This window comes from Staurois parvus, unplaced genomic scaffold (assembly GCF_062004578.1).
Source record: "Staurois parvus isolate SC_StPar_1 unplaced genomic scaffold, SC_StPar_1.0 ptg000299l, whole genome shotgun sequence".
In the NCBI taxonomy this organism is placed as follows: Eukaryota; Metazoa; Chordata; class Amphibia; order Anura; family Ranidae; genus Staurois; species Staurois parvus.
In genome coordinates this window covers 19,391,432-19,404,174 of record NW_028318095.1, presented here as the reverse complement: position 1 = coordinate 19,404,174, position 12,743 = coordinate 19,391,432, and the positions used below count along the sequence as shown (strand labels likewise).

The following is a 12,743-nucleotide window of genomic DNA, read 5'->3' as shown; positions in this document are numbered from 1 at the left end:
TTGTTTTTTGTTTTGTTTCTTTTTTTCTTTAATGAAAATGGTAAACATGTCATACATTCCTGCTCTGTGCACAGACTGACTGTGAACCTCCTCTGCTAGGGTCCTCCGCCAATGATCCTTGTTCCCTCTTCTGTGTGTACTTCCATAGCAGACCGCTTGCTAAGGGGGCACATCTGAGTCTGGCTGTGTGAATTTTTATGAAGCTGCTTACCAGAGTAATTGGCCAATAGTCAAACTCTGGGTGCAGGCCTTCGTGTGCAACCAGAGAAACTGAGAACTGTTTGCATGTCATCAGTATTCTGTGCTCCTGAGATGCTCTAAAAGGAATGTGAAATTCTTTGCGCACAACTGATGGTGACTGTCTGGTCACAGCAAGTGTCTGTTTTGTGTATATTGTCTTACAGTGAACAAGGCACTTACTTAATCCCTGTTAGTCTGCTAAATTACATTTTTAGGTATATTTTTTTTAGTAGCATGTGAGATTGGCAGGTGAATTTATTTCAGGCAGTAATAGCTAAATCCAGGGGAAAGGGCCATTTTCAGAGATTTACCTGTGTGGTGGGGGGCAGATGTTGATCTCTTGGCTTACATATTAACCACTAGCCTACAGGGCACTTATACCCCCTTCCTGCCCAGGCCAGTTTTCAGCTTTCAGCGCTGTCACACTTTGAATGACAATTGGGCGGTCATGCAACACTGTACCCATATGAAATTTTTATCATTTGTTTGAGACAGAGCTTTTTTTTTTCTTAGTTTTTGTTATAAAATTTTGTAAATAAGTCATTTTTCTCCTTCACTGATGTGTGCTAATGAGACGGCACTGATGGGCGCCACTACTAGGTGCCACTGATGGGCATTGACAGACATCACTGATGGGCACTGTTAGGGGGCACTGATAGGTGGCACGGTTAGGGGGCACTGATAGGTGGCACGGTTAGGGGGCACTGACTGGCACGGTTAGGTGGCGCCTACGCCCACTGACTGACAGCTCAGATGGGCACTGATATGTGGCATTGATGAGGCACTGATGGGCACTGGCAGGTGGCATTGATGAGGCACTGATGGACACTGGCAGGTGGCACTGCTGGGCACTGGTAGGTGGCACTTCTGGGGCCACACTGATCATCAGGGCACACTGGTCATCAGTGCCCTGATGATCAGTGTACATATCCCCTCTGAGGATTGCCGATTTACCAGCTCTCCTCTCGAACTGTCAGCGTGACAGCTCGTGAGGAGAGAAATGCCGATAACCAGCATTTCCCTATTTACATTTGATCAGCTGTGATTGGACACAGCTGATCACATGACCGAGTCGACATCTTCGGCTCCTTCCGTTGATCGGTGATCCGCTGTGTCCGAAGGGCACAGCTCACCACCGTTCGCTGCCCTGCGCACTCCAGGATCCGCATATGCGTGGTTAGAGTGGGAGGATGTCATATGGCGTCCTCCCAGAACGATAGAACTGCCTTGCACCCGTCATTACCTTATATGGTGGGCAGGAGGCGGTTAAACTGTTTTTGTCCCACAATCCTCTGGCCATTACACTGGAGGCACTGGTGACCCCCTGGGAACAGTTCTCTGATCTATGCCTATTATTATGCCTAAATCTATGTATTTAACACAGGATAAATATTGAAGGCATTCCGGTAATTCTGATTGCTTCTGCCTAAGATGACGGTGGTATACAGTCATTGGCTGATATGAAAGCTCAGCTGCCAGGTCATCTACAGACCTGTTGTTTTAGGGTCCAATTTTCCTTTTTGCTTTAAGGTCACTGGCTTTGTCAGTGTGGCAGATGAAGCCCAGGTCCTTGGACAGGTAAATTATGAGTTTCGCTTAGTGTGAAATTCATAATTTCCACCTGTGGCAATATGTTGTGGTGTAGCTTTTAGTTTTTCTCCAGTCTGGTCTGGAGCTCCGATACATCTCATGAAGTGACCCAAGTGGTAGTGACTGGCTAGTCACAGCAAGTGTCTGTTGTGTATATTGTCGAACGGTGGACAGTGAACTTCCCTTAATCCCTGTTAGTCTGTTGAATCTAATTTTTAGGTATATTTTTTTTAATAGCATGGTTAGTGGTCCAGCTTGGAGAGTAAGTATGTACAAGTATAAATATGCTGTATGTATACATATTTCATACCTGACCTATCATTGTGTAAGCTGCGAATCACTGTAGTAGCAGTCCTCCAGATCCAATGCTGAGTGGCTGCCCTTTTTCATTGTAATCACAGGGCACTGCCACTTTTCAGAAAGCCTTGTATTTTTTTTTTTTTTTTTTTCATTTTTTCAGTGACTACAATATGTTTTCTGATTGGGGTACAGTGGAGATCATGATGTCATGGCCCCATGCCTCTACCTTGTCTAATCAGAGAACATTGAACCGGTTTCTCTGAATGGTAGCCGTGCCTAGCGAGCTATCACTTTTAGTAGGGTTGACAACTACAGTGATTTGTAACTAACACAGGGATTGGTAAGGTAGGAGATATGCATACTTACATTGTAACTATGCTCTAAACATTCTTAAATGTCTGCTTTCAATATTCCATTGAAAGATTATATATTTAAAACCCTTGTTTCTCTTGTAAAAATGAGAGCTGTCCTATTTCTGGTGTATATTTCCTGCATTTAACCTTTTCTAGGTGCTGTATTTTCAAACAGAATGAGTTGCCCCTGTTGTGGATAATAGCAGGGGTCTCCAAACTATGACCCTCCAGCTGTTGAAGTACTAAAAGTCCTATCCTGCCTCTGGGAGTCTTGCTTGTGGCTGTCAGAATCTTGCAAGGCCTCATGGGACTTGCAGTTCCTCAACTGGAGGGCCATAGTCTGGAGACCCCTGGGATAGAGGATAGGTTTGAGTAGTTTTAGCAAAAGAAAACTGAAGAGAGCTGACACTGTTCAGTCAACAAAATTTTTATGTTGTCAGCCCACAGAGGGATTTAGCAGCGGATTGAATTTCTGGCAGATCAACAGGTTTTTTGTTTTTTCTATGCTTGCAGTCTTTAAATGCATAAAACATGGGACATGTACATGTATTGCAGAGATGTACAACATATATTTTTGTTGGCTTTTTCTTTTCCCAATATACTTTCACACATGCATGCAAACTTGATTTTCACACATGGCTTCCGGATTGTTGGTAGTTGTTGCCTTTTTGTGATTCTGTATAGATTTCTTTTCTGGTGCATGGGAAGTCCACTAGCATTGCTGAAATGTACATTTGTATAATGCAGCCTTTTGTTTCTTGATCAAGATAAACACATTACTTTTCTGCTTTTCAGCAATCCCCCTCTTAGTGAAGAAATGCTGCCCTCTGGAGAGTGGATGTGTCATCGCTGCACCATACGCAGGAAGGTAACTTGCTTTCCCTTTCATGTATTTACCATCTTCAGGACATCTCCGTGTTTGAGTAGTGTTGTACTGTTGGATATTTACTTAGCTGCGTGTAGTTACTTCTCAAAGTCAGGGACAGTTTACATTTGATATTCATTAACCCTAGTTCATGTGCAGTTCAGCAGCTCCCAAAGCTACATGAAAAGCATGCTGTTGAAGTAGATGTATGGAACAAGAGGGCGTGTACAAATGTGTTTTGCTTTCTTAACTATAGTATATTTGTGTGTGTTGGGGGGGGTTGTCAAGTTTTTTATTACTTTCTAATGGTGGTGTTTACACTTAAAGTGAAAATCAAACTTTACAGTACATATAAGGGTAACCATCTACCTGCCTTATCTTGCATACTAGCAAGTGTAAAGATGTGTCAGCCATCCCAATTTTTGTTCTAGAATTTTTGGAACACCATTCCCTAGTATGATTATCTGGTGAAATATCTCCAACCTTGTTTGTTGGAGGATCCTAAGGCATATACAGCACCACTCGCCATGACCCGGCTTTTGTTTTTTGTTTTTTTTTGGGGGGGGGGTTCCCCCTCTGTATTCTTTTCTCCTAAAACCCATTTTCTTATTGCAGGTACTTATATAGCACTGTCAATTTACGCAGAGCTTTACACATGTATATTGTGCATTCGCATCAGTCCCTAACCCTCAAGGAGCTTACAATTCTAAGGTCTCCAACTCACATTCATACTCATACATACTAGGGCCAATTAACCTACCAGCATGTCTTTGGAATGTGGGAGGAAACCCATGCTGCTGCTAGGAGGAAATGCTAGCCCCCTGGTTATACTATTCTTGGCACCCACCCTGCCCTGTTGGAAGAAAGATATGCCTCCTGAAACTGAGATCCTGTCCTGAGGCCTTGTGAAAAGCCCCATATTCATCAGTGCATTTCCTCTGCAGGTGTTTGACAGAATAGCACAGAACAGTCTTGTTATGTGTGACTTAATGCAGTTCATGTGTAATTGTTTTGATTTGCCAAATAGAACTATTCATTTTTTACTATTCAGACCATGTTTCTGATGCTGAGAGGGTGGGGTTTATGATCATGTGACTGCTGTGATTGGCTGTCACAGCGGTCCCATGATTGGAAAGTTCCCAATTGCAAGTAGAGGCTGGAAGCTTTCCGTTAGCTGACAGTAACTTTGCCAGGGGTGTGCTCTTGGCACATCTCAGCATATCTGCTGCCTCTTGGCGCGAAGGCCCACCCGCCTAGAGACCGCATTCCTGCTTACTGTTGGCATCAACAGGTTAACATACTATAATGGAAGATGTGCTTAATTGCATTGCAGGGGTATATCTGAACTATTCTATCTATATGAAAATCTTAACTTATTGCTATTTTAGCACACTTTCCTATTGGGTTTCTTTCCCTGCAGAAACGTGAGCGTAAGAAGGAGTTGGGCCAGGTCAATGGCTTGGTTGACAGGTATGGAAGGAGGACTGTGTCTCCTACCAATGACTTGGATTTTTCGGAACGAGCTGCTGGCAGCCTTCGAGCCCTTGCCCAAGCCAGGATGTTAGAAAGGAGGGTAAGCCGCCCAGGAACGCCTACATCCAGTGCCAGTACAGACACTCCCAATTCAGAGCAAAATGATGTGGATGAGGACATGATTGATGTGGATGATGATCCTTCTGGAGAGTCTGAGGGCGGACACTTGCAACTCAAGAGACCATTTCAACTGCTTATTGCAGCTGCCATGGAACGGAATCCCACCCAGTTTCAGCTACCCAATGAACTCACCTGCACCACAGCACTTCCAGGTCAGTGATCAGTAAATGTATTTCCAGTTATCTCAAAGCTGTGAAATTGATTTATGATTTGTGTTTGAGTTAAATTGTCCAAGGAAATATTTTCAAGTTATCAAGTCTCAGCATAAGGTGCAGTGGGGTCACCATCAAATGTAATGCCACAAACAACTGCATAGTAGTTTGTGGCATTGCAAGATATTCTTTAGTGCTTCATGGTGGGAAAATTAAATATTGCTTGGTAATAGTTCTATTGTGTCTGCCTGTAAGTTATGAATGTAGTTTGAGAAACATTGGCGTGACTGAGCAAGGTGGGTCCTTCTTGGAATCTGGCCAATTACTGAAGAGAATAGAGCAGATGGGGAATAGGAAGAGAGTGGGGGAACAGAGCAAAGAGAAGTGTGGAATGTAGCATGTAGAAGGAGGAAAAGGGTGAAATAGAATGTACTGGGAAGAGAAATAAGGCAGTAAGAGGAAGGAAAGAGAGATTTTCTCTATCCCAATTCAAAAAAATCTGTGTCATTTTAATGGCCACCTTTTGTGTTTAAAAAAAAAAAATGTAATAAATGCACGTTTTACTTTCAAAACCATATGCATTTAATTTTTTTTTTCTCGTGAACCTGCAGAGCATTGCACCAGCAGCAAGTTCCAGGAGACACTTCAAACCACTCTCTGCCCGTACCTCTGTACCTGCAGACAGTTTCTGAGCTGCTAAAAGTGTTAATGAACTACAAGGGTGCTGATCGGTGTGTTCGTAGTCCATTGAGAATTACCAAGTCCATCTGCTTCGGTGGCACACAGACTTGTTCATTCACAGATAACTGTGAATGAGTGACACAGCTGCGCCGATTTAAAAAAAAACAAAACAGTAGCTTCAGGGGAGTGGGGGAACTGGCAATTAGCTACATGTTACACCCTAAATATGGTGCAAGGTTTTAACTAAAGATGAATTTGACCTTTTTTTTTTAAAGACAATCTTTCCTCCAGCTTTTTGGTTCTGTGTGTTGAACTACCTAACAGTTTTATTACTTTGAGATTCCAATAGTGAGTTCTCCAAAGTCAATTTTTTTTCTTTTTTTTTTTTCTTTGAATTTGCAGTTAACAGTGTGAAATAAATAAAACTAAAAACATATGTTAAAAAGAGCCTCATCCTTAGAAAGCAATGCTGGCCCCTGGTAGAACCAATATTCCTCAAAATATACATATAGTTCTGTGACCAATCAAGTGCAATCCTCAGAGTAATGTATAACCCTACCCCACCACAAGACTATCACAAATATGTTCTCATCCAGCTGGAATGATTGAATTATGCTGATTTGTAATTACCATTTGTATGGGATTGAATAGTTCAGAAATATCTCAGGGCCAACTTGTCAGCAACCAGAGAACATACACATCAAAATTGGGTGGCATCACTATTATAGTTTGATTCTATCTTTTAGTAGACATGCAGTTTTGACCTCATGCCTCAAAGACCTGGTTTCTCACTTTTGTGTGGATTGAAGCCAGGTTTGCCAAGGTCTTGGGACCTAGCAAGGAGTTATCCTGCTACCCCAAACAAAGTGGCAGACTGAGCAGTTTTGTAGCCAATATACCATGGTTGCTGATGTAATGCAAGTCTCAGATTTAGGTAGTCCATTATAGAAATATTGATAGCGCTTTTTTTTCTTTTTTTCTTTTTTTTCTTGGAATATAAAAGCCAATCACATCCTTTTGTGAAGTGGGTAAAATTGATAGATTTTTTTTTTCTCGATATCAAAGTTCATGCAAAATACTCTCATCTACAGGTACCAGCAAGCGAAGAAGAAAAGAGGAAATGACAGGAAAAAATGTAAAGAAAGCACAGCACGAGTTGGATCACAATGGTTTGGTCCCATTACCAGTTAAAGTCTGCTTCACTTGTAATAGGTGTGTAAAATAACAGCCCTGTTGTGTGGATGCCAGTTTTTATAGTAGTCTTTGTATTCATTATTAAAGGTTCAGCCCACCCAAAGGGGGTATTTAGTTAAATGTTGACACCAGTAGACTGAGTAATTCACTAGCTTAGTGATCTTATGAACACACTCTAGCAGAGAAATCTTCCTGGCAAAATTTCTACCTCTAGTAGTGGCTGTAACAGGTGAGTGGCCCTAGTAGGTCCAATAGCTTTCAATTTTGGTTCAGGTTTTGCAGCAGCAGTATTTTGGCAAATATATTCAAAATATTTTAGATAGGATAACCCTTCAATAGCCAGTTTTGAAAATACGTTTGAAGATGGCCTGGGAGATTGCATGTGTATACACTTGCATCCAACGCCATTATTTGTTTACAGGAGCTGTCGTGTGGCACCCTTGATCCAGTGTGATTACTGCCCTCTCTTGTTTCATATGGACTGCTTGGACCCCCCTCTCACTGCCATGCCGACAGGTCGCTGGATGTGTCCCAATCACATTGAACATGTTGTGGTAAGTAGCTTACGCTTTGATTGTATCAATAGGTTTTTTTTCATTGTTGCAAGAGGTGTGTGTGTGTGTTGTGTTTTTTTTTTTTTAACCAATTTTTCTCTCTTCTGAACATATGGCTTTTTAAAAGAAAATCATACATAATCAAATACCGAGGTACACTAGAACATGGACTACCTTTTTCCAATGAAAAGAATCTAAAAATATACTGTAAAACTGAAGGGTAGATGCAATTATCTCATTCTGATGGTTTATCCTTTTTCACACTTTTGTGCTTTTGTAGCTGAATCAGAAGAACATGACTTTGAGTAACCGGTGCCAGGTGTTTGACAAATTCCAGGATAGCATTTCACAGCATGCAGTAAAATTGGACTTTCTTAGCCGTATCCACAAATTACATCCCCCAAACCGCCGGCTTTTGCCTTCGATCAGAAAAAACACAGTTAAGGTACGTACACTAGAATGGGAGTGCCTATTTTCCAAATAGAAAAATTTGGGGAAATAACTTGTATATCAGTGGGTTTTTGGTTGCTCAATCAAACTAAATTTAAACCTTCAGCATTCATTAATTGCTTTTCTCTTTCCCTTTCTGTATGATTCTCAGATTAAGTACTTGTCTTTTAATGATGTTGTTTTTTTGTTTTTTTTTGTCACCCCTTCCCCCGTCTTTTCACTGTATATTACGTGTAATACCTTTAGGTACCAGAAGCTATCAAGGCACAGTATCAGGCCCCTCCAGAGATAATACCTTCTGCTGGCATACGTGACGGGGAGCTTATCTGTAATGGTGTACCTGATGAGTCCCAAAAGCACCGACTGCATTCTGAGCACTTGGCTAACCAAACAGAGCAACAAGAGGTTTGTACATGGTATTATAACAATCACTGTCTTGATCATTCTTCATGAAACATTGCTAAAGTGATGGAAAACAAATCTTCGAGATTCTTTTTCATCTTTTTTTTTTTTTTGCACTCCTCCTGTGGCAAAACTTAAGCTGGCCATACGCTGGTCAGATTTCGGCAAACTAGCAATGACTGCATTCAGTCATATGCAATGACTAATCATTAAATCACTTACCATAAACTCATAAAAATACATATATAAATAAATGTGACACAAGGTACAAATATCATAAACATGACCTGATCCACATGGGATTCATGAACTATAGGTGTCTAAACGTGACCTGATCCTTTGTGAACAAAGTGAATTATAATCCACCAAAGTGATGGTAATAACTGAAGTGTGTATACCGAAACTTTCACCAAGTATGGTATATAAGTGAATTGATCCTAAATTGGATCTATGGTGATGGTGGACACTCAAACAAAAAAGATAGAATAGTCCAAAATGGGACTAATAGTGAATATTGTCCAAAAGAGGCCTCCAAATCAAGGAAAAACGCACAAGTGAACACTTCTAATATCGAATGTGCACACTCAATTAATATCAGAGAAAAAAAAAAAGAAAAGCAAATACCCCAATAAACATATATCAACCCAAACACATAACTTGTGTTTAAAAAACAAGCCAAAATAAATGCCACGTGACAATGAAAAATAAATAATAAACACGGACGTGAAAATGAGAGGTGCGCAGTGACAGAGGAATCATGTACATGGAGGATCCAGTTTGGTGATTCTAAAGGTGTTTTGACTCTTGTGGGTTGAAGCAAGGAGGTGAGTGGGTATTTCAGCTATCTGTGGATATCCTTCTGTGGTCTCACACATCCACTATCCACGGGCACGACTGTTTTTGCATTGGACTGCGTGGTGTTTAAGCACCAATTTGGACTTTCTTCACATATATTTTTAGTGTCATGCGTTTATTTTGCATGTTTATTTCTATTAGTGTGACACGGACATTTTCACTTCCATGTTTATTATTTATTTTTCATTGTCACGAGGAATTTTTTAAGTGTTCTTGCATGGCAAGACCACTTACTGTTATCTCACATATATATATATTCTTCTTATAGCCAAATTTACCACCCTAACTCCTCCCACAGTTTTTACACTACATAGACAGTAATATACCGAAACGTGCGGATTGTTCCCGATTGGTGTGCTGTTACTTTGTGGAACGTTTCGCCGAATGGTTCACGAAATATCGGCGTTTTTGTGGTGAAATTGGTCCCATAGGAATGAATGGCAGAATGTTCAAAACTAGAGTGGGAGCTGACAAGCTAGAGTGGGAGCTGAACATAAACACTTCACACAATTTCCCCAGAAATTGTAGCTTTTCTAGTTTGTATTTGTTTTTTAAATACAAGTTGTGTTTGGGTTGATATGTTTATGGGGTATTTTTTATTTCCTTTTTTTTTCTTTTTTCTGATAAGTGAGTGTGCACATTCAATATTAGAAGTGTTCACTTGTATGTGTGTGCATTTTGTCCTTGATTTGGAGTCCTCTTGTGGACAATATTCACTATTAGTCCCATTTTGGACTATTTTATCTTTTTTGTTTGAGTGTCCACCATAACTATAGATCCAATTTAGGATCAATGCACTTATATACCATACTTGGTGAAAGTATTGGTATACGCACTTCAGTTATTACCATCACTTTGGATTATTATTCACTTTGTTCACAAAGGATCACCAGAGGATCAGGTCACAGTTGGACACCTATAGTTAATAGATCCCATGTGGATCAGATCATGTTTATGATATTTGCACTTTGTGTCACTTTATATTTATCACATTTATTTATATATGTATTTATATGAGTTTATGGTATGTGATTTATTGGTCATTTTGAGTAGCGCTTCATCATTTTTTTTTTTTTTTTTTTTTTCTCATCTTCGATCATTGGGTATATGATTAGATGTTAGCAGCTTCTCTCTGTTATATTATCACTTTTTCAGTTAGGAGCGCAGGAGGCTTACACCATTGTCCTTCACATATGCAATAACTGTTCAGGTATTTTGATAGCTGTGGGAGCTGCTATTGTCAGAATACAATATCCGTAGATTTCTCCATCCATGCTGTTTAATGTGCATTGGAAAATCTGTCAGCATGTGGGGATGGACTAGCAGAATTTTAACATGTATGGTTTTGAGTTCCCAAATTAGTTTGGACTGTTTGAGGGCTTCTAATATTACCTATCTTTGCAGCTCTGGTGTTGTAGTCCAGAGCCTCGGCTGGCATGCATCGTTTTATTTTTCCGCTCACTGTACATGCTGTTGCCTATGTGCGGACAAATACTGATTCTGTTAATACTTAAAGTAGCATTCAAATTTAAATTCTAACTATACCTAAACCTGCTCCCATACTAAAGAAAATAAGCCTATATCAGGGATTGACAAATTTGCTTTGAATCTAGGAGCCAGCTAAAAAAAAAAAAAAAAAGTTAGGAGCCAGTTTTTTGGGGTTTTTTTGGTTTGTTTTTTGTGTAGTGTGGGTTGTCAGCGCCCGATGCAAGGCAACTTTTGGCCGACAAGCTTCCCACAATGCAATTTGCCATGTGATAATCACATCAAAACTGCTTCGTTTTAGGAGCCATTGAAAATAATAGCACCTGAACCTCCATTTTGCAATCACAGCGATTCTGCCGCGATCGCTAAATGCCCTGGTGTGAATGGAGCCATCCTGGTTCACACACATGTGATGCTGGATGTGTTTTCAAATGCACAGATTTGCATGACAGGCTAGATCATACTAAAAAGGGTCCTGTGTGAGTTTCTAGTGATGCATTCCAGACTCGCAAGTGATAGTAGAGTGGCATTCGGGGATAAGTGTTCACTTAGGATTGTTATTGAAAGGAGGTTTTGCATTGAGGTCAATGATAGGTGTTTTTGCATTGAAGTCAGTGTGGGGCATTGTGTGAACCCTGGCTCCAGAGTGCAATTTCTAGTCACCATGGCGACCTGGCACCTGGGATTTGTTGAACCCCCTGGTCTATACTTGCCTATTCTGAGGACATTCCAGACAAATGATCTCTCCAGCAAAGGGTTTCGGTGAAGAGATCTCCGATAACGGCTGCAGAGCCTGGGCAATGATGACACCCATAGGCTTACTATGGGGCATCCATTGTCGATTGTCCATCCTCCACACTAAAGCTGGCACTGGGAGCTGATCATGTGACTGGACCAGAGCGCCCTCAGGCTTGAAATGGGGGTGGGAGTAGATATAGGTATAGTTAGGATTTGACTGGAATGCTACTCTAGTAAAGGCAAAAAGTATTGTGAGCAGTAAAATGGGAGGATTGCTTCAGCTTTACACAGATTTCTATAGCTGTACTTGGCCTCGCATGCTCCCGAAACAGACTATTTTAGGAAAAGATTTTGTTAGGCGTTTTATTGCTGCTTGTATTTTAATAAGATAAAGTTCAAAATTGAACCTACTGTATTTGTCTTACGAATTATAACCATTTTAAAATATCATGCTGATGTAGGCAGACATCCCTAGCCACCTCTTTTTAAAATGGTAGCTGGCTTTCATGCTGATCTTCTGGCTTTGAGTAACATAACTGAAAATAAACATGTATGGCAAGCTGTGATTGTGCTTGTTTCAGATATGCAAATCTGAGGAAGTAATTTAATGAGCACAACAGCCAGACAGCTAGCATTTTCAGGATTAGCTCTGCAATGGCAATCTTTGTATTAAACTCATGCCAGAGTTTTCTTGTGACGACAAGTTACTTATTTCATTGTACATTTATTCTTTGCTATAGATTGACAGCTTTTATGTTTTACAGGTTTTCAGGTCGGGATAGGGTAATCCCAGACCTGTTTAATAGGGTTTTTTGGGCAGTAAGTCAGCAGTGCACTGGGAAAATCTTTCCTTGTCAATGCTTTTAGAGATTCCTCAGTCCTGGTGAGCCTTTTCCAGTTTGGGGAATGTATATGGCACCAGGAATTGGCAGAGCTTAGGGCTGGAATCACTGGCTCTTGCATATGAATGCTTCTACAGATTGATCCATGGAGGAGCTGTATATATTGTTTTTAAATGTTACCCCCCCCCCAATTAGCCAGGTTGCAGCAATGATATCTGATAATCTGGATGACATTTGTTCATTGCGCAAGCATCAAATGCTCTTGTAAGTGAATGTGGTATCCTTTGACATTTTTGCAATTGCACACATGTGGAAAACGTTGCCTTTGTGCTCTTGTCAATGATGACTGCATTTTCTTTTTCCCCCTGCTGCATGGTTTACAATGTAGC

General features: G+C 40.6%; 1 protein-coding gene across 2 annotated transcripts in view; it reads left to right on the top strand.

Moving 5' to 3' along the window:
* Positions 1-12,743, top strand: part of PHF12 (PHD finger protein 12) — a 102,796-nt gene that overhangs the window by 43,726 nt on the left and 46,327 nt on the right. For both annotated transcript variants that reach the window (XM_089682995.1, XM_089682994.1), the window contains exons 3-8: positions 3,279-3,351; positions 4,769-5,153; positions 6,926-7,046; positions 7,450-7,582; positions 7,863-8,027; positions 8,279-8,437. In XM_089682995.1, the coding sequence (XP_089539121.1) occupies positions 3,279-3,351; positions 4,769-5,153; positions 6,926-7,046; positions 7,450-7,582; positions 7,863-8,027; positions 8,279-8,437 (1,036 nt within the window). The remainder of the gene's footprint in view (positions 1-3,278; positions 3,352-4,768; positions 5,154-6,925; positions 7,047-7,449; positions 7,583-7,862; positions 8,028-8,278; positions 8,438-12,743) is intronic.